At 40.3% G+C, this 27,877-nt stretch overlaps 1 protein-coding gene across 4 annotated transcripts in view; it reads left to right on the forward strand.

Moving 5' to 3' along the window:
- The window catches only part of LOC310640573 (tumor necrosis factor receptor superfamily member 10B-like), a 34,557-nt gene that overhangs the window by 4,309 nt on the left and 2,371 nt on the right, over nucleotides 1-27,877 (forward strand). For 3 of the 4 annotated variants that reach the window (XM_083362922.1, XM_083362924.1, XM_083362925.1), the window contains exons 2-9: nucleotides 4,144-4,225; nucleotides 7,686-7,817; nucleotides 8,800-8,908; nucleotides 11,241-11,314; nucleotides 12,324-12,464; nucleotides 13,462-13,487; nucleotides 23,288-23,491; nucleotides 26,697-26,748. In XM_083362922.1, the coding sequence (XP_083219048.1) occupies nucleotides 4,144-4,225; nucleotides 7,686-7,817; nucleotides 8,800-8,908; nucleotides 11,241-11,314; nucleotides 12,324-12,464; nucleotides 13,462-13,487; nucleotides 23,288-23,491; nucleotides 26,697-26,748 (820 nt within the window). The remainder of the gene's footprint in view (nucleotides 1-4,143; nucleotides 4,226-7,685; nucleotides 7,818-8,799; nucleotides 8,909-11,240; nucleotides 11,315-12,323; nucleotides 12,465-13,461; nucleotides 13,488-23,287; nucleotides 23,492-26,696; nucleotides 26,749-27,877) is intronic. The other variant, XM_083362923.1, reaches the window with a different exon arrangement.

Here is a 27,877-nt window from a genome sequence, read left to right on the forward strand (position 1 = left end):
GAGATATATATGAACTAAATAATATAAATACCTAACTTTTTTCCAAAAAGAAAAAAAACCATAGAATTAAGGTGGTGTTACAGGCCATTCATATTAATTTTTAGCTAAAATTTGCATTTCACAATATAGTGATTTTTGCCTTATGAACAAAACCAGTGTAACTGAATGCTTGTTTAATATTTGCACAGTTTTCCAAATATGAAAAACCTTGCTTCCTTGGTATGGGTTTCATGGCTAAGAGATGGATCCTGTGCCATCCCTCATCTGAAGAGAGCTCAAGGACTTGGAAGAGGAGTCAAAGAATTTAGGGAGCTAGAATTACAGTAGTGTTGTTATCTGGGAAAGAAGGGCTGTAAAAATTTCTGTTGGTTTCATATGAGTTCATTAACGTGCCTGCTTGCACAGTCTGAGAAAAGGCCTATAGTTGGAGATGGCAGAGACAGAAATGTTGGGGGAGAACACAAGAGGGAAAAGCACCTACACACATATACGCACAGTAAACACTTTTCTATGTTTGAAAAAAGGGACGTGGTGGCTTAGTGGGTTAGGATGCTGAGCTTGTCGATTAGATGGTTGGCAGTTTGGCGGATCGAATCCCGAGTGCCACGTAACAGAGTGAGCGCTTGTTACTCGTCCCAGCTTCTGCCAACCTAGCAGTTCGAAAGCACCTAAAAATGCAAGTAGAAAAATAGGGACCACTACGGTGGGAAGGTAACAGTGTTCCGTGCACCTTTGGCGTCTAGTCATGCCGGCCACATGACCACGGAGACGTCCTCGGACAAGCGCTGGCTCTTCGGCTTTGAAACGGAGATGAGCACCGGCCCCTAGAGTTGGAAAACGACTAGCACGCATGTGCGGGGGAACCTTTACCTTTACCTTTACTTATGTTTGAAAAAGCTGAGATTGAAAAATCAGACTCACTGGCTATATTTGCTTATCACAATAGGTTAATTCAGCTAATTTATAAATAAAGCTTTTTATTTATTAAATATATGCAAAGGATCCATAAACTTTATACGACAAAACAATAAAAGGAAATAGACAACATTTGAAATATGAAACCGGCTTGCCCTGGTCAACTTGCTACAGGACAACAGTTATACTAATATCAAAGAAATGGTGGAATAGAATCATTGCAGGAAAGGATACAAAAGAAAGGACAAAATTAAACGTGAATGACAAAAATTGAAATTATTTTAAATTATTAAATTGTTGAATTGTCCTGCGGCAGGTTGTCCCATTCCACTCCCAGGAAGGTTCTCCTGCTACTCTTCAGCTTTAAATTCTTAGATCCTTCTCAATGAGAGGAGTGGGATAAAAAAGGCAATAAATAAATAAATAATAGATTCCTAATTTTGTACTTCAAGATCTAATGGTCAAATGCTAGGTATCAGGAAAAAATTCATAGACTGCCAATGCTAACTAAGGAAGAAAGAAAGGATGTCATGAACATGCAAATCAGTTTCTTTGCATTATACTTGATGTGGACCAATTAAGATTTAGAGTGCAATACTATGACTAGATTGGGAGTTACTTCTGAGTAAGAGTGGTTACCACTAACAGCTGCTTAACACCTTCAATCTTTAGAAATGGTGTTTCTCTTCTCACTATTGCAGTATAACAGCAAGTAACTTGGAGTTTGAGGAAGTTTATGATTGTTGTTAGCTTATTTTATTGGTTCTAATTAAGCCTCAGAGTTTTAAAACAAAGTTGAATTTGTTTTCTGTTGTTTTGATTTATTTATGTAATTGTTTTAAAATATGTTACACTTGGTAAATATAAATTAATGCTTATCCATGTGCTACTCATGATAGATCAAAGGTTATTCATACAGTATGCCTAACTGAAGTTTGACCTTCATATACGAGTAGAAGGAGATAGTGGGATTAAAATTTAAGTTAGCAGATTCAGTAGTTGCCTTTTTTAGCCCAAGGAAAAAAAATCTAAAGAATAGAAAAGTGACTCAACAAGGTAATGGAATCTTTTCTCTCTGACATACTGTACCATTTTATTTTGATTTGAAGGGATCTTATGTGGAGAATAACCATATAATAACATTTTCTTTCAGAGTATTGAGTGAAATTATTCATTTTACCACACATTCTGTTAGTTATGAAAGAAATATAAGGTTCAATTTTCTAGGTCAGCTTTTCTTGATTAAAATAATGATCTCAACCTGCTTTCTGATTTTTATATATTTCAACTTCTGATGCACTATAGGGAAATATGTTCCATTGACTTATTTCAGTAATGTATGCTTTGACTGGCATTATTCTGACACCATGTAATGTTCCTTTGCAAATATGAATTGGCCTCATCTCTTTGTTCACTGGATTTGAACTGCTAGCCCTGTATTACTTGATGCTATGATTCATTCCAGTTTCCATCTGTTGCCATATACTTACATTTAAAGTTAGGTATTCTACTTTATTCTGCCAACCTAGCAGTTCGAAAGCACATAAAAATGCAAGTAGAAAAATAGGGACCACTACGGTGGGAAGGTAACAGTGTTCCATGCGCCTTTGGCATCTAGTCATGCTGGCCACATGACCATGGAGGCATCCTCGGACAAGCGCTGGCTCTTTGGCTTTGAAACGGAGATGAGCACCAGCCCCTAGAGTCGGAAACGACTAGCACGCACGTGCGGGGGAACCTTTACCTTTACTATTCTACTTTAACAGTTATCCAGATGCTTTCCTGTGTAAGCAATTTGAGAGTTCCAACTTTATATTGTTAACTAGACAAACCGTGACCTGTTGGTTCATCCTTTCAGATGCACTTCCTTACCTAAACAGAGAAACAGAATGACTATGTGCCGGCAAAGAAGCAGTGGAAGCATGAACAACTTCCGACTTCCTGCCAGCTTCCCCACTGACTTTACTTGTGGGAAACTGACAGAGAATATTGGAAGTTACAATCATGTGAGCGAGATGCTGCTGGCAGTGGCTACAATTTTGCAAATACCACTGGTGTGAAGATCCTTGAAATTTCAATTACACAGAAGTAAAGACTCCCAGATTTTATACACATCTCTTAAGTTAGCAGAATTGAGGTACCTTGATTCAAAACGCTTTGCACAATGATGCACCGTTTGGGCTTTACAAACAGACAAAAAGATAGGAGAATGTTAGTAGTATATAGATATATAATTCCCCAGATCTTGGCTGAATCATCATTGGTTGAATATTTGAATTGGGGTAACCTCTTTATTAGGGACCAATCAAAATGCCAGAGATACTCAAGATTTTAAGTTCTCCAGCAATACTCATCGGACAAAATGCTGTAAAAAGTAGGAGATAGAAAGAGAGAAGACAGTTCAAATATTAGATTAGGTTAGCTTTTTTCAATCATTAGGATCAGCATCAAGATGAATATTGTTCACTTGGTGTTTTATCCAGTTGTAGGTATTGGTGTCAGGTTACTCTAACTGCCACATGTGTTTCAAAAAAAATATTTTTTTCCTCATTGAGTAATATAGCCATTATGGTTTTTATATTTATTTTGAAGCTTTTGGAAGAGTTTTGATTTGTGAAGTGGCTTTTGTAGTTCCTCTTGTTTCATCTAGAAGCCACGAAATACTCCAAAAGCTGCTTGATTCATAGACTTTCTACTCTTTCTTCACTGTTATAATAGGCAGCATTCCTTAAAAATTAGATGGTAGGAAGCAGTGGTGGAAGATAATAATTTGCACTCCTTGTTCATGTGAGCTTCCCAAAAACATCTAGTTGTCCAATGTGGGGCAAAGAATTGTAGAGAGTGAGGAAGAAGACCTTAGCAGAAGTAGGTCAGCTCCATTACCAAAGTGAAGGAAATTGTACTGTATTTTATTCTGAGCCTGTAGCAATTTATAAATGGACAAATTACTCATATTATACCCATAGCATATTATACTCATTCCATGAGAAGGAGTATATACCGTAATCCCTATCCTCCCTCCGCCCTGCACTTGTTCTGGAGTGCAAAGATCACAATTTATTTTCTTTGGATGGTAGAATTTGAATTTAGTTTATCTTGACAGCTTTGCAGAACAATGGTTTCACTCTGAGCATGCATCAAACAGGCCCATGCATCTCTGATTAAGACAAAATAATATTTCTGGAAAAGCGTAATGACTAGGAACGTCTCTCTTTCCAAACCCCCTAGGTTGAATCTCCATCACGGCAAAACTCCTGTGATCCTGGAGAAATGTTTTATTCTGGGATTTGTTGCAAACTTTGTCCTGCAGGTAAGTTGTCATAATATGATGATAATATGATTTTATATTCCCCTGAAAGAAATTGGTGCTGTCTTTTTTGAAATAACACACAAGCTACTGTAAAACAATTAGTGTCAATAGGAAATGTCTTTGAATCCCGTTATCACTAAGAAATCCTTTCTCATTTTGGGCCATTCTGTACAGGTAGTCCTCAACTCACAACCATAATTGAGCCCAAAATTTCTGTTGTTAAGTGAGACATTTGTTAAATGAGTTTTATTCTTACCTCAGTTGTTAAGTGAATCATTTCAGTCGATAAGATAATAACACGGTTGTTAAATGAATCTAGCTTCCCCATTGACTGCATGTCAGAAGGTCACAAAAGAGGATCACATGACCCCGGGGCACTGCAACCATCATAAATATGAGTCAGTTGCCAAGTATTTGAATTTTGATCATGTAATCATGAGGATGCTGCAACGATCACGAGTGTGAAAAATGGTTGTAAGTCACTATTTTCAGTGCCGTTGTAAATTTGAACAGTCACTAAATGAACTGTTGTAAGTCGAGGACTACCTCTATTTGTTCCTGTGCAGTGTCCAATATTGCCAACCAGCTATGAATTCTGAAAATTGTAGTTCCACTTTGTAGGACATACTAAAGAAAAAGATTCCCATGAATAGAACACTCTGGATGGGTATTACATGGATATATTAATGTTTTCTTTGCAATAATGTGGAAATTGTTTGCCATTACCACTTTCTGAAGCATTCTTTGACTTTCAAGGCTAGCATTTAGTCATCTGAGGTTCTGGCATATTCTCATTCAAGTTCTAACCTGATCTTGTTTAGCTGCTGCTACTTCTTTTCTTTTCTTTTTTTTTTTGTTTTAAAGATTGTCCAAGATCACTCAGTGCTGTCACCTGATCCTTTAAAAAAATGAAAATGGGCAATCATTTTAAGGAACAAATAAAGAATAGGGAGAGATGGGCATCCTTGTATTCTGGTCTGAAGCCTGGAATTGATTCTGGAATCAATTAAATTGATTCTGGAATTAAAGGCAAACTGAAGGAAAATTGTATCAAACAATGGAAGGGATATGTTTCATTTACATCCCTTCTACAATTGATTTTATTTTTAAATTAGGTAATCTAGTGCTTGTGAACTTAATGAAAATACACACAGCCTGACCTGTCCATTTTTATTCGCTTTTTGACCAGTTGCTTGAGATATGACAACTATGACATTTGAATGGAATTTTCTTCTCTTAACATTGTCCCTTTGCCATGTCTTAACCATTATCTTGCTACTTACAGCATCTTTTTTCCTGTTGTGTACATCTGAAACTGGTTGTGCTTCCTCAGTAAAATAACAGTTTGCCCATTTGCTAGAAATAGTTCCTATGACAAAATTAGATTCATTTTAAAAGAGATAGAAGGTACCCGGAAGTCACATAGACTTTTGCATATATTTTTTACAACTACTTCATTTTATACCAGGAACGCGGTGGCTCAGTGGGTTAGGACGCTGAGCTTGTTGATCAGAAGGTCGGCAGTTTGGCGGGTCGAATCCCGAGTGCCGTGTAGTGGAGTGACCGCCTGTTACTCGTCCCAGCTTCTGCCTACCTAGCAGTTCGAAAGCACGTAAAAATGCAAGTAGAAAAATAGGGACCACTATGGTGGGAAGGTAACAGCGTTCCGTGTGCCTTTGGCGTCTAGTCATGCTGGCCACATGATCACGGAGACGTCCTCGGACAAGTGCTGCCTCTTCGGCTTTGAAACGGAGATGAGCACCTGGAAATGACTAGCACGCATGTGCGGGGGAAACTTTACCTTTACCTTTACATTTTATACCACCTTTTCTCCTAAGAAGAGGCTCTATCTTCCCACCCTTAGCCTTTTAGATAGACAGCCATTCTGTAAGGCAGTTTCCTGCATCTATCAATGATTCACAGCATAAATTCTCAAAGAGGCTTCATGGGTGTTCCACCAAATCATTTTAGGCAGTTTAATCTCTATAGAACAGGGGTCTATAGTGAACCACGGCCTGTTGGGAATGGGGCCGTGGAAGCAGCAGTGGAGCTTTATTTGTGCAAGTGCAGAATCTAGGTTGTGTGTCTATCCCCCTACTCTCTGCCGCCGGTCTGTGTAGGCAGAAAGTTTGGGAGCTGCTGCTTTAGAATACTGGTGTAAAAAATCTGGTACTCATCTAAAACCTAAATCTAAAATCTAAATCTTCTTTATAGAATGATAGCGTTATTAAATATTTTATCAATAAAGCTCTTTTGATATGTTCTGCATCTAATTTAAATAAAGTTCTGGCTTTATCTTGGAAAACTGTTTTTAGGTTGATTGGTGTTTTGTTAGTAGCAATGTCAGCTTTGCAAAAGAGACAAAAACAGTTGATTGGAATCGGCAAATACCATTTGTTACAAAAGAAGCAGTTGTATTCCAATTTGCCAAAACTTCCTTGCTGACAAGATGGTTTATTCTTGCTTCTTCTGAATGATTTTGTAAGCTTGACTGCCCAACAGCATCTAGCAATAGTACATGGCCAAAGGTTGGCATTGGAACCTGGCCATCCCCATTGCTTTAATAGGGCATGGATCATAGTCATCATTGTGCTTCCAGTAAGACTTTGTGATGTCCTTTAGTAAAGGCATCAAGATATAATTTGCTGCTGATCAATTGTATGGTTGAATTCCAATGTGTGTCGGGCCAGAATCAGCAAAGGCATAGCAGTTAAAGAGTTCTTAAAACACAAATCTAGTGAGATTATGATGACCCTGGGTGAAAATGCATTCATATCATACATCTCATGCAAGACTAATAAAATGGATTTTATTAATTTATTTTTAATGCTTATTTATCAAACTTAATTTGGAGTTCTCATTTCTACTATTTAGGGATATTGCCCTCATGCCCTGCCTCCTCTGCCAACAGTGCCAATATAATTGTTGTAAGAACCTTTGTGGATATCCTGATTCAGGCAAAACATTATTTGGGGGATGAAAAATCATTTGCTGTGTTCAGTTGTGTTCATCCCTAATAGCAGGGGTCTTCAAACTTGGCCCTTTTATGACTTGTGGACTTCAACTCCCAGAATTCCTCAGCCAGCATGTCTGGCTGAAGAATTCTGGGAGTTGAAGTCCACAAGCCATAAAAGGGCCAAGTTTGAAGACCCCTGCCTTATAGGGAACAGAGAGAAATCTGTATTGTATATGCTTTTGTACTTGTTGGGTGATTTTGACCACAAATGTGAATGATTTTGTTGGCTCTGCTTGGCTGCTTAATTACACAAGACTTAAACAGCAGAACAGAGGTAATTTATCAATCGGTAATTAATCCATATTAGTTCAGATATTAATCTCATGGTTCCATTGTGAAAGTTCTTCATTAGTTGGCAGTCTTGTAACATGTAGTTGGAAAACAGTTGGTGGTATAACTACATTTATTTGAACACTAACTTTCATTTGCTATCCCATATCATAGGTACCCGTGTTGAGGAATACTGCACTTCACCACATACACAGGGAATATGTAAATCTTGCACAGATGGAGAAAACTATACTGAACATGACAATGGTCTACTTAACTGCTTACCATGTGATGAATGCAAACCTGGTACGGTACACTTTGGATATTGTTCCTGAATTGTGCTACTTTTCAGCATCAGATTGTAACATTCTGCCACAGTCTTGTAGTGCATTACATGCCATAGAATTTTGCTGGCCTTTTACCACAATCACCTCCTCATCTCTAACTTTGTTTAAACTGAGTAAGGTTTAGGTTGGGTACTTTTTTGGTCCAAAGTCACCTGGTCTCAGCAATAAACCTTATTTTTCATAGGCTTCTGTCTCCCAACCCTTTCTTCCTTGCCTGTTGGGCAGTTGTAATGGAGACAGCTTGCTTTTAAGGAAAGTCTGAATTCATCTATTTGCACAGGGCTTCTGAAATTAAGCCGTAATTAAGCCAATCACCCAGAGAGGTAGCCACTTGCCTTTACTTGGATATATTCAAGCAGAAGTTAGATATTAATTTGGATTCCTGCATTAATTGGGTGACCTAAATGACCTCTTCCATCTACGATTCTAGGCTGAGGACTGTGTTTAGGAACCTGAGGGCTTAGTTGCCCACTGCCTGAAACTTCATTTTTCCCTGCGCCAAAGTACTCCTGCAACCCGTTTATCTACCCCTTAGGGATCTTTGTCCTTTTCTATTTTGTTTCATTTTTAATATCTCCTTTAGAGTTTGATAAAGAGAAGTGTGTAAACATTGTCCGTGTTGGTAAGCTAGGGGAGAGCCTTCACTGTGGGTGCACCGACCCTCTGGAATGAGTTGCCTCCGGAGCTGCGGATGGCCCCTGACCTTCGGTCCTTCTGCCGTGACCTGAAGATGTGGTTGTTCCAACAAGCGGGCCTGGACTGACTACGATTTTTAATTAGGCTTTTTATTGGGTTAAATTGTTTTGTAATTTTGCATTTATTGTTTAATTCTCTTTGAAATTTTTTACTCTATGTTTTTTAATTTTTATTGTTGTGAGCCACCCTGAGTCCTCAGGGAGAAGGGCGGCATATAAATTTAATGAAATGAAATTCTGTTTCAGGTTACAGAATGATAACACCTTGCACCAGGAAGAAGAACACTGAATGCCACTGCAATGATGGCTATTTTTGTCCTGAAGGCTGTGAGGAATGTGTGAAATGCAAGAAGCGGTATGTACATTAGTATACTTATGGTGCAATTCCCTTTTATGACAGACTACGTTGCACATGTATAAATACTCGCAATAGATTGATTGCATTTAAGCTAAGGTGATATTTATATGTCATTATAGCCATTCATTCATTTTGCTGAGCTAATAAGTGAAGCCAACTCAGTTCCCATCTTTGTAACTCAGATTTAAAAGAATAGCATAAACAATATAAAGAATAATCGAACAGTTGGTGAAAAACGGAACGCTGTTACCTTCCCACCGTAGTGTTCCCTGTTTTTCTACTTGCATTTTTACATGTTTTCGAACTGCTAGGTTGGCAGAAGCTGGGACGAGTAACAGGTGCTCACTCTGTTACATGGCACTCGGGATTCAACCCGCCAAACTGCCGACCTTCTGATCGACAAGCTCAGCGTCCTAACCCACTGAACCACCGCGTCCCTTGTTAGATAGATAGATAACCTTTATTGACATTTTTTACTATGGGCACAATGACGCACATTAAAAATGAAATTTAGTTGCTTGCTCTCAAAGTGTACACATACATAACACATTTAAACATACTATATACAACATATGTATAGAACTACACACTTGCATGTAAATAACATATAAAATTGGCCCTTGTGATGTCAGAACTGGATAATATGGCTGGAATGGCATATTTAAAAACTATTGGCTATCTTAGTTGCAGTATTCACTTTCGCATATGCAGTCCTGACACATTCCACAAAATATGCTTTTGCTGCAGATTTAACAGTAGTTGGGGACTCTTGATCTAATGCAGCAGTCTGAAAATATAGCCTTTAGATGTGCAAGGACTACAGTCCAGAGAATTCCTAGTCATCAAGGCCCAAAATTTTGGAATTCATGGTTCCAGCACAGTAGGGTTATACTCTTTTGTGATGAATTTCCTACATTCTGTTTCACTTCTCCTTGTTATTGGTTTTGTTTTGTTTTTAATAAGACTGTACTTTCCTGCCTTGCTTAATCAACACACCAAATTGCTGGCAGTCTACAGCTTTTGGTCACAAGTCTTTGCACGTGTATTTAGAAGGGACAAATAGAAGTTCAGAAGACAGAAAAAATAAGGATTACACTTATATGTTATGGAAAGTTAATAAAGATTCATAAAATTGTCCTTCATTTCTAGATCTCATATGTTAGATATTTACACACACACACACACACACACACACAAACGATTGCAAATCAAAGGATTTTTTTTTCCTTTTCAGAACATAGATTTGTTCAGTTCTGATTCTAGCTCCTTTGGAAGACTGTAGTATTGGTCTATTATTTTTGGGGGAGAGGGAGACTTCTGAGTGTTACAAAGAGTCACAACAAAGCTAAAGAGCAGGTTTCAACATTTATATAGGGCAGGTAATTTCTGAGCTGCAGGAAGCCCCTCTGAAAATATGTGGCTGAAATTTAGTTTAAATGGCCAAATTTGGGTAGTGCTTAACAGGATTACCCTCCTCAAGCCCTAAAAATAAGACTGAACATTTATTTGGGGCCCATAATTGATGGAAGTGGGGGGTACTTTGCCATTCAGAGTCTGTCTTCGTATTTCTACCCTTAAAAATAGACAACAAAAATTTGGGCCTACATCTTGTATGAAGTTGGTACATTTCTCGAAGATGTTGCCACTGAATTGGTCCAGATCTCAAACATTGCCAGATTTCTAGATCTCAAACATTGCCATTCCTGATTTGTATAAAACATTGTAATTGTAGATAGGAGAAATAACATTTCTGTAACTAGATCAGCATGACTTTAGTAGTGTTACCCTTTTCATCATTCCATTTGTGGTATTTTTGCCATTGGAGGCAGTTTTGTTAAATGAACATTCCTAATTTTTACCAAAGTCCCATTCTCAGTTGGGTAAGGTTTGCCGGACAGGCCTCTTAAATTATTTTGTGGAAAAGTCCACTAAATCTGTTATTCTTCCTCATCAAACTCCAGCAGTCAGTCCTGTGATTTACAATGGGCATAATTAGGATACCGTTTTATCCTAAAATAAGGAAGTTAAGCTTTTGTTAAAAAAAAAGAACTCTATCAATTTCTATAAAATTCGTCATATTTCAGCCCCTCAGTTCTCAAGATTGTCTGCAAAATGTATCCCATTTTGTAAACAAAACTGAACTGGATAAGTATTTATATTTTTACATGCTAGATTGTAGAAGAACAAACACCTTGATGGGTTCTTACTCCAGAGCTGACAGAGACTTTTCAAAACCCCGAGGCAGCTTTGTTATTTTTCATTCAAAAGATAGATATGCCTTCTTTAATAAACAATCTACCTTTTTTAAAAAAAACCAACTAATTTCTAGGTGTCCTGAAGGACAGGTGATTGTGGAACACTGCAATGCTACAACAGATACAAAATGCGGACTACCACATGCAGGTTAATATCGTAACTTCAGGTGATCATAGACCAAACTGTCGTAAGTCGAGTACTACCTGTATTTTTATTTTAATGATAGTTTAACATTGCATTATAACTCAAACAATGGGGAAGCTGCAGAAACCAGCTTCAAGTGATTTTGTTTTGCAGTTGTCCGTGCTGAAGGAGAGGCAGTTCACACAGGACAGGAATGATGTGAGGTCCTCACCTAACCAGTGTGCAATCCTAGCCTAACCACTGCAGCCTGGACAGATGTCATTAAACATGGTCGATGTTTCACTTAAGGACTTCTTTACTAATGAAAATTCCAGTCCAAATTAGGGTCATAACCCAAAGACTACCTGTAGTCTATTTTGGGGGGAAAAATACCAGGCTGAGAGACTTCTTAATCTGGTACATGAAAAGAGTATATAACTAGAATATTTTTCTTTCCCAGAATTAGAACATTAGTACTGTTTTGCCTGTTTGGAGTAAGGAAACTGATTTCTTTTTGGAGTTAAAACTCCAATCATCCTTAATATGAGCAACAGCAAAAAATTATGGGAATTGTAGTCAAATCATTTGGAGGGCAACAGATTATCTTCTGTATGGATGTGGGCATGTGTATGGACAGGCATGCATTCTCTTCCTTTGCCCTGAAACAAAATCTTGGGAGAAGTGACAGAGACTGGTCCCTGCATTCCAGAAATGAAAGCCATTTTTATTATCGGAGGATAATTTATTAGTTTCTCTAAAGCACTGGCTAATTTTGTTCCCTAAAGCAGTTGCCTGGATTTGCTCATTATGCTAAATTATAATTTGCCAAATTATGTTTCACTGAATAAACAAGAATGTATTGGGTGCATGCAACGTGCTTAGCCATACACAGTCTTCAAAATGTAATGTCAGGGTTCATACAGGTGTACCATGAACTGTAAATCTAACCTCCATTTTTGGCATGTTGTAAATGCATATGCATAAAAGTCTCATTATCTAAAAATTTTTAAAGGCTTCCTGTTCTGTCTTTTAAAAACTTCAGATTCCTCATTTACATGGTGTTACATCTTGATTGGTGTTGGTGTATTTGTGCTGGTGCTGGCGCTGGCGGTGGCGGTGGTGTTCTTCGTTGTGAGATATAAACCGAAAAAATCCAATTCTGTAATGAAGAAAGGTAATTTCCTGATGATTCGCTAAATATGAAGTAACTTGTTATCTAATATTAAATGAACCAAAGTACAGAAAAGTTGAGAGACCCAAAGCAGGAAACAGTGTGTGCTAATTTGTGAGTTGGATCTGCATGTTATATTTAGCTATAGATTGCTAACTAAGGCTGGTTGAATAAGTATCAATTGGCTGGATGTTCAGATTGCACTAAAATATAAATCATAGCATGTAAGACATAATAAGTGGATTCATACAACCTACTAAGCCAATTGGAGAAATGCTTAATTGTTTCAAAGCTTAATTACTAGGATAAATATATTAACATGAAGTAAAACTCTTTTAAAGTATCCTCACCCATGGGACAAAGCTCAATTATTTCCTTTTACACATTAGCGTACTTTGTGCCAACCCGTGGCCTATTGCGTAAGGTTGCAATCTTGATCGGAAATTTCAAAGGAAGAAGTACACTAATGATTAGTTAGCTATACATTTAAATAGAAGACCAGTGTTATTAACAAAACTGCTATAATGAAAGGAATCTTTATTGATCCTTTAGTTAGCAATGGAATCTTGCAATTTTTCCCTGTACAAAGATCTGATACAGATATTGCTCACTTACCGAGGGTAATTGGTACCAGGAATTCTATCGCTAAGCAACACAGTCATAAGACACAACATCATGGGCCCACTCCAACTTATGAGAGTAGTCTTAGTGACCTTTATTAGGTGAATCCCATCAGGATGCAGTATTCAATTGTCATGTGATCGCCATTAGTGACATCCTGCCAGCTTTCCCATTGACTTTGTTAGAAACTGGCCATGAAGGTCACAAATAGCAATCACGTGGTTGGAGTAATGCTGTGACATCTGCAACAATGAGGACTGGTTATACATTTCCCTTGTTCAGTACCATTGTAACCAAATAGTTCCTGAACAACTGAATGTTAAGTGAGAACTACCTGTATACTAATGTATATATATTTTTTCTATACCCTTCTCCCTAGAAAAAGAAGAATCCACAGACTATTTGGTAAGCAATCCTGTACTTAATTTTTTAAGGGAATATAACTAGTGTTCTTAGTTTGCTTCTATCCAGTCAAAATGACGAGAAGTTCACAAGAAAGCAACATAGCGAGCTTTCGTCTCAGTTTTTAGTTGTGTAAAACTGATAGTCTGAATAGTTACTGAGAAGTCCTCAAGAGATTTATTTTCATTTATAACAATCAATGCCAATTAATGATGTACTTGAGAAAAACAGCCTTGTTTTTCATCTTCACTGCAAGCTGCACTTTCAACAAGTATGCTTCTAACACCAGATGGACCTCTAGCTTTCTTTGTGCCACACCAGTGTTTTCTCCTTTCAAACTAATTTTTAATGCCACATGGGGATAACCAGAACATTGGCAATCGAATGCTGCTGCTGTCACAACACCAATTCTACAGTCACTACATTGGCTAACCAGTTAGAGATTCCAAGCTCAAAACAAAGTGCTGGTTTACCATTGATAAAATCCTACGTGACCTAGCTCCATATTATCTTAGGATCAGTCTGCTCCAAGTGAAATCTGCGTCTCCTGTGCATTTGGGCAGGAAGCAGTTGCTTAGGACCCCGCCTCTGCAAAGAGTAAAGATTGAAGGATATGTAGGCCAGCGCAGTAGCGTAGCGTGGGTTGTCAGCACCCGGGGCAAAGCAAGTAATTTGCGCCCCCTAACCCGTGGATTTTAGCACTCGAGTCTCTTCCACTAGCTCAGGAATTCTGGGAGTTGAAGTCCATGAGTCATACAAGAGCCAAGGTTGCCTACCCTTGAGTTAGGTTCAAGGCAAAAAAGGGTCTCTGGAGAAGAGGGAAAATGCTAGTTTAAAACTGAAACAAGGCAACTTTAAGGTGCCTCAGCTGTGATTTAGGATGAGACAAAGAGAGGACATGGCGTTGAAAATGGTTAATGGGGCATGTTTGTTCCACTCTTAGTGGATGTCAAGATAAACCCCACGAGAGAATGACCTTACAACAGATGTGAATAGGCTTGGACTACGTTTGTAGATTGAGTGCATACATCACATGGAGCGATGATGGGCTTCATCAAGATTTATGATCCCACAATTGGCTAGTTTTCTCCATCTTGTCCTAAACCCTGGATACCAACCACGGTTTATGGCTTAGCATGTGGTGTGGGGTGACCCAACATGTTAGGCAACAATGACTTCCAACTTACAATGCCTCAGCTTCCCAAGGTTATTTCAAATTGTCCATATTCCAGATTGTTGCCTCCTGCAGACCCACAGTCCAGGCTACCCCCTTCCTCCCCCTTTCCCCTCCCAACCCGGGCTCGCTCGATGTCCTGGATTTCAAGTCCCAGTCATCACCAATTCGTCCAGGGTCAATCAAGGATGAGGGATGCTGTAGTCGAACGTACTGGGAAGTCTCTGCTTACCTGGGAATGAATCTCACGGAACTTGCTTCGGCTACTTCTCAGCACGGAGGGGATTGGACTATAAAGTGACCTTATTAAATTCAACACGGATTCGAGAGTGGGTCTTGTCAATTTCTCGGACCTACCCCCCAAAGGGCAAACTCTGAAGTCCCGTTGACTAGTCAATTTCAGGCAGAGTCCTCTTCCCAACTAGGACTAGGACAAGCGCTGTTCTCTTCCTTCCTTTTCTGGCAGAGATTTCAGGGACTTGGCGCTACCTGGACTTCCGTCCCTCTCCAGTCACCTTCCTCCTCTCCTCAATACCTTCCGGACAAGGTACATTGCCCCCCTCCCCCTCCTTACCCCACAATAGAAACCCAGTGAAACCAATTGCCCAAAGATAGCGGCTGTCTCAAAAGTGAACTTCCACGGCCGAGGGGAAGCTCCTCCGAATTCTCAACCTGGGAGCTCCCGTTTGTCTTGGTTAAGAGGAAGTTCAAGATCAGGGGCAGCCGCCGAGTGATTTTGAGAACCGCCCATCCGTTCCTCTTGCTTAAATGGAGGGTGATGGATTGGTTATTTAGATTTAACACCGACGCCTTCATTCAGGCCCCGTGAAGACGGGCGCGACCCGGCGAGTTCACGACTTCAGCAACCGGGTCTTCTGAATCTAAGAGAGATGGGGGGATCTCATCTTTACCTCCGGGAAAGGAGATGGGGGCGGGAGCTGGGTCGGGGGGGGCAGGCTTGCAGGTTGAGAGCCAAGCGGAGGAGAGCCGCGGCGGGAGAAAGAGAGGGAGGCGAGACGCCGCCAAGCCTCCCCACCCCCACCCGAGAAAGGAGGCGATCCGCAGCCGCGAGAGGACGGGATCCCGCTCTGGCTGGGCGCAGCAAATGCGGTTGCTTTCTATGCTCCGCCCACTCGCTCGCTCCTCCGACCCTCGGCGAAGCAGAATCGTCCCCCTCCGGCGAGCTTAATGGGCGCCCCCCCAGATGTTGCGCCCGGTGCGGCCGGCCCCCCTGCACCCCCCACGCTACGCCACTGGGCCAGCGTTCTCTGTGGCTGTCCCTCTGTCTAGGAACATCATAACCCATGGAAGCACTTATGCTTTCCTCACTGATTTTCTGCAGTAATCAAAATGGCCCTGTTTTTAGCAGGTCTGTGGTGATTCTTAGATGCTCAGTTGATGTTCAGGTTAGAGCAACTGTCTATTTTTACTGTAATTGCATTATTTAATTAATTAATCAAACTTATATGGCAGTTCATCTCATAAAATGCGAGTCTCGGTGGGATGCAACAATCTGATAAAACAATAGTTACCATTAAAAAACCATTAAAAAGATTTATTAAACATTAAAAACAGAACTAAATAAGAAAAGAAAAATACAGGTAGTCCTTGAGTTATGAATGTAACGGAACCTGTCCATTCCATTCGTAACTCGAAAATTCATGGGAGTGAACAAGATCACTCTCTGCTTTCGCCCACACATTCGCTAATTGAATGCCTGGACGAATGCACGGTTTGTTAAGTGCACATGAGGTATCCCAGGGTGGGAAAGGACATGGAGGGCCTAGTGATAGAGCAGACCCCCTAGGCCTCCCTGACCCACTAAGATCATGCTTCCCCCTCCTTTCCTGCCGTGCTGGACTCACCCTGCAAAAATCCTCTCTGCCATGGTTTCTTTCCCTTTGAAGGAGAGTTGGCTTAATGCTTTTTGCGCTGACAATGGAAGGTCCTGGGTGCTGTAATATTGTGCGAGTTCAAAAGAGAACATGGCCCCCAGAAGCTTCCATTCTGATGGGAAGTTTTTGCTTCGTTTGCTTGCCTATGGGGCAAAGCGTGGAATCGGAGTTGGCCGGGCGCAGCAACCAATGCCGTCCATGGCCCGGATGCGCTGCTCACTCATGTGTGCTGGCCTTAGTTTGAGGGTAGGAATGAAACCTTCAACTGAGCAGGGAGCCATTGTGGGGCGAGTCTCCTTGCACCTGTGTCCATGCTGCTGGTAGCGGCAGTGGCAGCCACCCGAACAGCCACGATCTCCCCTCCCCAACCAGCCACTCAGCCTGCCCAACCTACTCCATGCCTGATCAGCCGGTAGCCCAAATCCTGACCTCTCTTCTCCTTATTGTCTTTTTAACTCAAGCGGTGGCAGCCGCTTGAATTTCTCCGCTCTGTCTGAAAGGAAGAAACGGAAGGTGCAGAGCAGGATTGCTCAAGTAAACGCGAGTACGCTGCTCGCCAGCCTTATTGAGTTGCTCTGTTCTGCGCCTCCGCTTTCTTCCACTCAGACGAAGTGGAGAAACCCAAGCCACTGCCGCTGAAATACTTTATCCGAACGGAGACCTGACAGAGATGGGAAGCTCCGTGTGACTGTCAGTGGGGCGCTTGAGAAACAAGAGAGGAATGCTCCGTTTCTTTTTTTTTTTATTAAAGAGTTTTACAATATTTTACAATATATCCCCAAATCCCTCCCACCCCAACCCCCCCACTCGCCCCCCCACTTCCCAGAGCTAAATACAGGATTATAGTTACAACAATCCTATTCTAAATAAAAATTTACACAATATACAATCAACCAAATTCGTACTGCGCTTTAACTCTCTCTTAGCATAACTACTAACAATAACAATATCTCACTAAATTCTACTCATAAGCTAAATGGAACTTTTTGGTCCCATATTTGTTTTCAATATAATTTATCCATCTCCTCCAAACTGAAATATATCTCTCCTGTGAGTGATCCTTTAAATAAGCAGAAATCTTGGACATTTCTGCAAGATTAGAAACTTTAAACACCCATTCTTCTACCGTGGGCAGATTGTCCTTCTTCCAATATTGTCCCACCAGTAACCGTGCTGCCGTTATCATATTCAACATCAGATTAGTCTCTTTGACATCACAATTTACAACAATACCCAGTAAGAACAATTGCAGAGAAAACTTTATCTTCCTCTTAAAAATCTTTTGAATGTTCCACCAAATTTTGATCCAGAAGGCTTTTATGTTTCTACAAGTCCACCACATGTGGAAATAGGTAGCTTCTAAGCTACCACACCTCCAACACTTAGACTGCAGATTAGTATACATGTTGGACAACTTCTTGGGATCCAGATGCCATCTATAAAACATTTTGTAAAAATTTTCTCTTAAATTTTGAGCCTGGGTAAATTTAACATTTCTAACCCAAATTATCTCCCAAGTGTCCAACGAGATTGGTTCCTGAATATTTTGTGCCCACTTTACCATGCAATCTTTAACCAATTCCGTTTCCGAATCCAATTCAATTAAAGCATTATATATCCTCTTTTTATGTGCACATTTTGAATCTCTAATTTGCTTTACTAAATTTTGATCTGTAATTGTGATACCAACCTTTTGATCTGACTTCCACCTAGCTTTCAATTGGGTATATTGAAACCAAGAGTAATTTATGTTTTCTTGTCTTAACTCCTCTGCTGATTTAAGTTGCCAATCATTCCCTTGCAATTTGAGTAGTTCCTTATAAGAAACCATATCCATATGGTTACAGTGACCCAGCCAGAGAACTCTGTTGTGGACCTGATGGAGATAATAACACAATATGGGAAGGTTTCTGGATTTAAAGTTAATACACAGAAAACCAAAATTTTGGCTAGAAATATGACAGTTTCGCAAAAGGCTCTCTTAGAAGGATTAACTGGATTTGAGATTGTTAAAAGGGTTAAATATTTGGGGGTGATTTTGTCGCCCTCTAATACAAAGCTATATAAAAATAATTATGAAAAAACTATGGGGGAAAATTCAAAAAGAATTGGAGAGTTGGGAAAAATTGCAATTGTCTTTGTTGGGACGGATTGCAGCAGTAAAAATGAATGTCCTGCCTAAATTTTTATTTTTATTTCAAATGATACCGATTCTTAAGAAAGATTCTAATTTGGAGGAATGGCAGCGAGGTATCAATAAATTTGTGTGGGCAGGGAAAAAGCCACGAGTTAAACTTAAGATTATGCAGGATACTCGTGAGAGAGGTGGCCTTAAATTGCCTAATTTTAAATTATATTATGAAGCTGCTGCATTAGTAGGAATAAGTGATTGGATTAATTTGACGCAAGGGAGGTTATTAAATCTTGAGGGCCATGACTTGTTTGGCTGGCATGCATATTTGTTGTATGATAAGAAGGTAGACAACGTGTTTAGGGTGCATATTTTAAGACAGGCATTGCTGAGAGTTTGGAAGAAGTATAGACATAAGTTAAGTTGCAAGATACCATTGTGGGCAATTCCAAAACACGCAATAGAAAATATACATGCTGGCTTCAAACATGATGTGACTACGTACAAGGAGATCCTCAGTTTGGAAAGAAATGTTTGGTGTTTGAAATCATATAGCCTCTTGCGAGAAGAGAAGGTTGTTCAAAATTGGTTTCAATATACTGTTACGGGCCAGGTGGAAAGAAGACCAGAAAAATGGATTTACAATGACTGATGAAAATTTGATAAAGCAAATTAGAAATCAGGGACCAGCACATATCAAACGGATATATCTTGCATTGATAGAGATTGACTCAGAAACAGAGCTTGTTAAGGATTGTATGATAAAATGGGCCCAAAACATCCAGGAAGTTATCACAATGGACACGTGGGAAAAGATTTGGGTGAGGAACGTAAAATTTACTCAAGCTCAAAATCTAAGAGAGAACTTTTACAAAATGTTTTATAGATGGCATTTAGATCCTAAAAAGCTTGCAAGTATGTATCCGAATTATCAGCCTAAATGTTCGAGGTGCGGTGATGAAGATGCAACATATTTTCACATATGGTGGACATGTAAGAAGGTTAAGGCTTTTTGGATAAAAGTCTGGTGGAATATGCAGAAGATTTTTAAACAGAGGATAAAGTTTTGTCCGCAACTTTTTTTGTTGGGAATAATTGCAGACGCTACAGTTGTGGACACCAAGTTGATGTTGAACTTAATTACGGCAGCAAGACTTTTGATAGGCCAATATTGGAAGAAAGAGGAACTGCCGACCATAGAAGAGTGGACTTTAAAGGTTTCTGACCTGGCAGAGATGGCGAAGATTTCGGCCTATTTGAAAGATCATTCGCAAGAACGCTATATTATGGAATGGAGAAAATGGATTGAGTTTATCCAGAACAAGTATAGGGTTAAGAAGTTTTATGTAGCATTTGAATAAGTCTTCTTTCGTTTTTTTTTTCTTATCTTATTTTAGTTTCTTTTTATACATATTCAATATTACTAAGGCTTGTTTTATCCTATATAAGCTAGAGAGTGATGGATTTTAGAGTTTATAGTTGTTAGTATATGATTGTTTATGATTGCTTTTTATATATATACCTTGTATTTAGCTCTGGGAAGTCGGGGGGGGAGGGGGGGGAGGGAGGGGGAAGGGGGGATTCTTAAAGGAAAATTGTATTTTAAAACTTTTCAATTAAAAAAAAAAAAGAAACCATATCCATACTCACTCCCATAGATACACCCTCTATCGCGTGTCCAGGAATTCCCCAAATCGGTATTTTATAATTTAACTTATTATAGTACTTTTTCCAGACACGCAGTAAAGCACTTCTAAGAATATGGGATTTAAAAGCCCTGTCTACCTTCTTGTCATAAAGCAAGTATGCATGCCATCCATATACCAAATCCCATCCCTCAAGATGAAGTATTCTCTTGTTAGTTAAATTAAGCCAATCACTAACCCAGGTCAAAGCAGCCGCATCATAGTACAATTTCAAATTCGGCGCCTTGAGTCCCCCTCTTTCCCTGGCATCCTGTAAAATCTTGAATTTAACTCTTGGTTTTTTCCCCGCCCAGATAAATTTGTTAATACCCTTCTGCCATTGATCAAGGTTGGCATCCTTTTTCAGTATAGGTATCATCTGAAACAGAAAGAGGAACTTTGGTAGAACATTCATTTTAACAACTGCAATTCTTCCCAGTAGTGATAATTGTAATTTTTTCCAATTATTTAAGTCCCTTTGTACCTTCAACCATAGTGTTTCATAATTATTCTTATACAATTTTACATTTGAGGCTGCAATATGCACTCCTAGATATTTAACCTTCTTCACTATTTCAAAACCTGTTAAGTTAGATAACATATCCCTTTCACTCATAGATAAATTCTTGGATAATATCTTAGTTTTATTACTGTTCACCTTAAACCCAGAAACCTTACCATACTGAGTTATAATTTCCATCAAGTCTACAACCGACTGTAGCGGTTGGGATCTTTCTTTTCTGTGGTGAATTTAGCTCGTTAACATTCCATGTCAGGAACTTCACCATCTCTGGTGACCATGAGCCTTTGGAACATGGCCTGAAGATCAGCTGTTGCTCTCTTAGGACGTGCTCCTCCCACGGGCTCTAAAACAGTCGCATCTTGCGTAGCTGAACCAGTTGCAGACTTCTGTTTTTGTTCCTTTTCCATACGCTTATGTGCAGCTCTTGTCATCCTCTGTTTTTTGGGGTCTTCCTTTAATATCAAATTCTGCTCTATGGCCTCCGGTTTCTGGATCTCCTCAGGGGGCAGTAACATTGCCTCTTCACTCAATTGTTTATCATCTTGTCTAGCTTCTGTTCTCTTAATTTGGGGAGATGGTGGTAAACCTGCTTTCAGGACCTTAGTGTAGAAATCTTTTGCTTTTAAGATTGTATCCAGTCTGTATCTGGTCCGTGCATAATTTACCACAATCCCAATAGGAATTTCCCATCTGAACTGGACTTGTCGCTTCTTAAGCTCATCAGACAGAAAGGCAAAGTCTTTCCTCTTTCCAAGAATTTTTGAAGGTATCTCCTTTAAGATCATAATATCTTGGCCTGCAATCTGGAATTTTTCCCGATAAAAGGCCTGGATAATAGAATTTCTAGTTGATCTCCTGGAAAAATAGATCACTACATCTCTAGGTAGACTTTTTTGCCTAGCAATCCAGGAGTTAACTCTAAATATCTTATCCATTTCCTTAAGTAATTCTTCAGGTTCCCATTTCAAAACAGGAGCCACTGCTTGTGCTATTTCCCATTCCAGATTTTCTTTAGGATTCTCTTTGAGGCCTCTAATACGCAAAGCAAACTCCATGCTCTTATACTCTAATATAGTGACCTCATCCCCTGTTCTGTCAATCTTGGTCTCTGCTCTATCAACCTTCTGCTCAGCATCAGTAATTTTATTTTCCAAGTTCTCCACATACTCCATAACTGAATCCACCCGAGCATCCAGGCGTTCTATATGTGCTGCTAAGCCCTGGAGTGCAAGCACTATATCTTCCCTCATCTGGTTGTTTTGATTCTTTATTTCTTGTTGCAGAACTTGCGTTGACTGCATCACAACTTGCTGGATGTCTGTCAGTGTAAATGCAGGAGGTGGGGGAGAGGGTGGTTGTACTGTAGGTTTCATCGAAGTCTGCCCTGCAGTTTGTGGCATAGGTGAGGAGATAGCGTTCTTAGAAAGCGGGGGCCCTCCCCCACGTTTCGCAGCCATCTCTTAAGTTTCAATTTCCTCTGTCACCCAGCAGAATCAAAGTTCAGGAAGAAAAGGAAAAAAAAAAGTAACAATTCTCCCAGAGTTTTTAACTTTCAATAAGAAGAATAGGGAACAGGCTTTCAAATACACAAAATCAAATACACAAAATCCAATACTGAATAGAGTCAATTGCGAGTTGTATCTCTTGCTTTGTAGCAAAATATAACACTTTTCAAACACAGTCACTTCACACAGGAGAGAAACACTCCAGCGCCATTTTCACTCCATTTCACACTTGAAGCTTGAAGAAGATAATGAAACTGAGTTAAAGTTAAGATCCAGTTTAAAAATCCAGATCTTCCTGCTTTGCTCTGCCTGCTTTTCAAAATACTCACAGTCCCCTCTAAGCAGCAGGTGCAGTTGTCGCGTCTTGTTCCACTCCTTTTGGAGCGAAGACGTCCTGGGAGCGGAGAAAGCCTGGGCTCCGAGGGAGCTCACCCTTTTATCCCCCAAACTACTTGGGAGGATCGTATGGGGGCTCTACCTCTATCCAGGCAGGCTCGCCTCTCCCTCTTCTCCCGAAGAAGCTCCAGTGCCGCGGAACAGCTGGTTTTGCTGCCTCCGGGCGTTTTGACGCTTCCCAGGACCGGGCGGCTTCAGAACGCCGCCATTCGAAGCGGCAGTGCTGCCGGAAGTCCAGGAATGCTCCGTTTCTGAAGTGCCCCATTGGCAGTCACACGGAGCTTCCCATCTCTGTCAGGTCTCCGTTTGGTTAAAATGTGTTTCAGCGCCTATGGGGCTATTCAAAACGCAGTGATTCGCTGCGTTTCCAAGTGTCCCTAGATGCTCAAACACCTTTTATCCGAACGGAGACCTTGAGCAGACGGGGATCTCTGTCTGTGAGCAAATGGGGTGGTTGAAAACCCAGCAAATGCAGCAGTATCTTTCTTTTGCAGATACCTGGCAACGAGAATGTAAACTCTACAACTGAAGCTGCTGCTGCTGCTGCTGCTTCTGAGGACACACTGTCTGAAACTACTGAAAGAGAGAATTTGGAGATGGGCAATAGAGAACAAGACTCTGTCCTTCCAGATAGGCCATCTGTTTCATTGTTACGTGAGGTTGTTTGTTCGAATGGCCAGTGCAGTGGAAGAAATGATGTAGGTATTTTTCAGTAGAAAATTGCTAGAAAATTAATAATTGCTACTGCTCTGTGAGTTCTGCTGTAGCGGAACAGTTTGAAATAGTATGTGTTCATTTACAGTGCAACCTTTTATGAATATATTAGGCCTGTGTTTTGTTTTGAGAAAACATTATGTGCCACAGAAACAAGTGGTTTGTGATGCCTCATGGTCTCTTCTGACAGATGGCCTGAAGAAGCTTCTCTGTATAAGCAGCACATGTGGACAAGCCTCTTTTGGCTACTGAAAGTCCTGGATGAAGCCTTGGAAATGAGGCAAAGTAGCAGCGTTACTTCTAATTTTAGTCGCCAGCAGAGAAGTGTGGCTTTTTAAAGCAGATTAAAAATGATGGTTCACATAGTTATTCACTGAAGGAAGGCAACCCCTTGAAGTTTTGTACAGCCATAAAAATATACAAGACAGGTTATAGAAAGATAACAGGTAGAATTTCATCAAAAAATACCAATGAAACTTGCAGTACTTTGAAATAGCAGCAGAGGGCGCAATACAGTAATGTATAGTAAAACGACCTACTTAAATAATAGGGTTCCAACAATAGATGTTGAAGGATTTAGATGCTTTTGTCTTCCAAAGCCATTTGCCACACTAGGAAATGGCTGTGTTTCCATGGCTGGAGATAACTCGATACAGGCAGACGTTAAGCAGTAAAAAAGCTATTTATTGTTTTTTGCTTTTATCTGCTATGCTGACTGGATTTCACAAAGGAAATCCAAACCCATGTGCCAATATCATAACTTAAGATCAGTTTTGACAGGTCCTGAACAATTTTATGGGAAGAAATATTTCCTGAGGTATTCTGGCCTCAAAATGCCAACCAAATATTTTGCCTCTAGCAATTCTCAAAGTCAATTTCCATGTTTCTCTTTAGGAGAACTGTGACATTTGCATTCTTCATACTTTTGACCTGTAATTTTTCCCCTTCCTTGCCACTCTGTGCTTTAACCCAAACCTTTGCCTCCATAATTGTGCTTGGTCATTGTTATTCTATGTCAGGGGTGTTAAATTGCCTGCCCACGGGTCGGACGCGTCATCCCAAAACCGTGCCCACCCCATTGCCGGCAATGGAGAAAAAGCTCTGATACGTTGTGCGACGTCACATGATGTTGCGAGTTTGACATGTCTGGTCTATGTAGTCCAGGGGTAGGCAACCTCGGCTCTACTGACTCAGGAATTCTGGGAGTTGAAGTTCATGAGTCATAAAAGAGCCGAGGTTGCCTACCCGATGTAGTCATAATGAAAATGGACTTAGAGAAGCCATACGAAACATGGTTTTGAGATTCATAGTTAAAACACTTCTGACCTTGATACCCGCCTCTTTATCTGCCTTTTTGCCATTCTATCCCTTAAAGTGGACTTTATAAAGTAATTGCAACCTTTAAAGGTTAAAAAACCACCCTCCCAAATATAATAATAATAATAATAAGTTGGAAGGGACCTTGGAGGTCATCTAGTCCAACCCCCTGCTAAGGCAGGAAACCCTATACCATTTCAGACAAATGGCTGTCCAGTCTCTTCTTAAAAACTTCCAGTGTTGGAGCATTCACCACTTCTGGAGGCAGGTTGTTCCACTGGTCAGTTGTTCTAACTGTCAGGAAGTTTCTCCTTAGTTCTAGGTTGCTTCTCTCCTTGGTTAATTTCCATCCGTTGCTTCTTGTCCTGCCTTCAGGTGCTTTGGAGAATAGCTTGGCTCCCTCTTCTTTGTGGCAGCCCCTGGGATATTAGAACACTGCTATCATGTCACCCCTCACCCTTCTCTTCATTAAACTACACATACCCAATTCCAGCAACCGTTCCCTATATGTTTTAGCCTCCAGTCCCCCAATCATCTTTGTTGCTCTTCTCTGTACTCTTTCTAGAGTCTCGACATCTTTTTTACATCGTGGTGACCAAAACTGGATGCAGTATTCCAGGTGTAGCCTTACCAAGGCATTGTAAAGTGGTATTAGTACTTCACGTGATCTTGATATGATTTCATTGAGGACAGGAAAGTTTTGTGGAGTTATTCTTGTTGTGCATTCAAGTGTTTGTAGCAAATATGGATATATTCCTTTTAGAAACAAAGTATCAAAACAGCTTAAGCGGAAAAAACATATGGCTCTGCCCAAAAATTCCTGGTAGAATGTTCTTTTATAGTTATTATTTTAAAACTATTCTGTTGCATTGCCCCGGCCCTAGCATCTTCTGCAATTTCCATTAAGGATTCCTTCAGAATTCTCCAGCAGAATGCTAATTAATTTCACACCATCTTTTATTTCACAAGGAAAAAAATGCCAACATTTTAGATGAACATTCTTGCTTCACACTCTTTCCCTCCATGGTTACCTGGAGAGAAGCATTTATTTTCACGACATGGGATTTGCATACCATTTTGGATTAGCTTCATAAAGAAACATATTGCACAAACTTTCTTACTGGGTTCCAGGGAGATAATCACCATTAAAATTTCGATTAAGCAAAGAGGGTGAAGAGCCTTCTTAAAAGTGAACAGGTTTAGCTGTAGTAGTTTCCCACTTACAGATCTGGTCAACAAATAACACTAAACTTTAGTGTGGTTTTCATACAGGCTTCTACAGCCGGTGTCAACGTAGTGGCGATGAGCTTCCAGGCGGCATATCAATATCCTGACATTTTGCCAGCAACCATGTCTGGCATTTTCAGAGGCAAAGTAATCTGCTGTGTAGTGTATTTCTTCTCAGCTCACAGGCAGCTGAGCAGGAACTGAATGAGCTCACTTTACTTCTGAAGATGCCAGTCACGGTTGCTGGCAAAATTTCGGGATATCAGATAATTAGACCACAGCCTATTAGTCTGGAAGCTCATCGCTACAATGGGATCTGTTTGCTTTCGACTTAGCACGTTATACATGATTTGTACTTTTTCTTCTTTTTTTAAATGCGGTATAATGTTTGTCAAAAAACAGATTGGAATCATCTTACGTTGAATCATATTCTTTGTGAGAGGTTTAAGTAGAATCTGAGAAAGGTTGCTTAAAATTTGTCAAGTGCACTTTGGAATCCATTGAATAAATTTCACTATGTTACTCTGAGTATCTGTTTAATCTATTAAAAAAACCGATTTGCTGTGTTGAGTCAAATTGCACGCTTTTTAAAAATACTTTGCATTACAACAGAGAAGTAGATCATCCTTTGTAAAACTTTTTCAGGTACGGAGATCTAACAAACCTGCAGTAAGGATTAAAGGTTCTCCTGTGAAAGGTGAGTAGTGCAAATAATTGTTTTATAGGTTATCATCCAATAAATCATATCGAACATTTGTAACCCAAGTGCAAAAAAAATGTTAACAATTCATATTTAAATTACATTTTCAATTGCTGATAAATTAATCTAAAATAAATAAATAGCAAAAGAAAGAGGCCTCTTGAGCAAGTATGTAAATGATGCATTCATTGGACTTCATATTAAGAGTGATGTAATGATTTCCTTTCTGAGTGCAAGGGAATACTTAAATGTCTCTCTTGAAATATTCTTGAAGTATTAATTCCATCCAATATTTTTAAAATTGTTTGTGATACTGGTTCAATTCTCAGTTCTCATAAGTCTCGGGTCCCCAACCTCGGATCGCAGCCCAATATTGGGCTGTATTTGCAATTAGGCTGCAGAAATGGTGGGCAAGTGCCTGTTGCCATTTGCAGAAGTGGTGGATGCACATGCTTGTCACTTGCACAAATGGAGCTGCCCGTACTTGCTGGCGGCTCATGCAGAATCACCCCCTCCCCATTACTGGAGGCAGTCCGGGTCTGGATGGGGAGGAACAGGCTTCGACTCAACCCTGACAAGACTGAGTGGCTGTGCGTACCGGCATCTCAGGATATTCAGGATATCCCACCCCTCACTATGGGGGGCGAGTCATTACCTCCTGTAGATAGGGCTCGCAACTTGGGAGTCCTCCTAGATTCACAACTCTCCTTAGAAGACCATATTGTAGCTGTGACTAGGGGGGCCTTCGCCCAGGTTCGCCTGGTGCGCCAGTTGCGGCCCTATCTAGATCGGGATGCCTTACGTACGGTCACTCATGCGCTCGTGACCTCTCGTCTTGATTACTGCAACGCTCTCTACATGGGGCTACCCTTGAAGACCACTCGGAGGCTCCAACTGGTACAGAATGCAGCCGCGAGAGTTGTACTGGGAGTTTCCCGATACTCCCATGTCACACCTTTGCTCCGCGAGCTGCATTGGCTGCCAGTTGTCTTCCGGGTGAGGTTCAAGGTGTTGGTAATGACCTACAAAGCCCTTCATGGCATGGGTCCGGAATACCTTGGGGAGCACCTGCAGCCGGCGTCAACTTCCCTCCGCCCAGTACGCTCCCACAGAGGGCCTCCTTAGG

Source organism: Vipera ursinii (genome assembly GCF_947247035.1).
Source record: "Vipera ursinii genome assembly, chromosome: 1".
In the NCBI taxonomy this organism is placed as follows: domain Eukaryota; kingdom Metazoa; phylum Chordata; class Lepidosauria; order Squamata; family Viperidae; genus Vipera; species Vipera ursinii.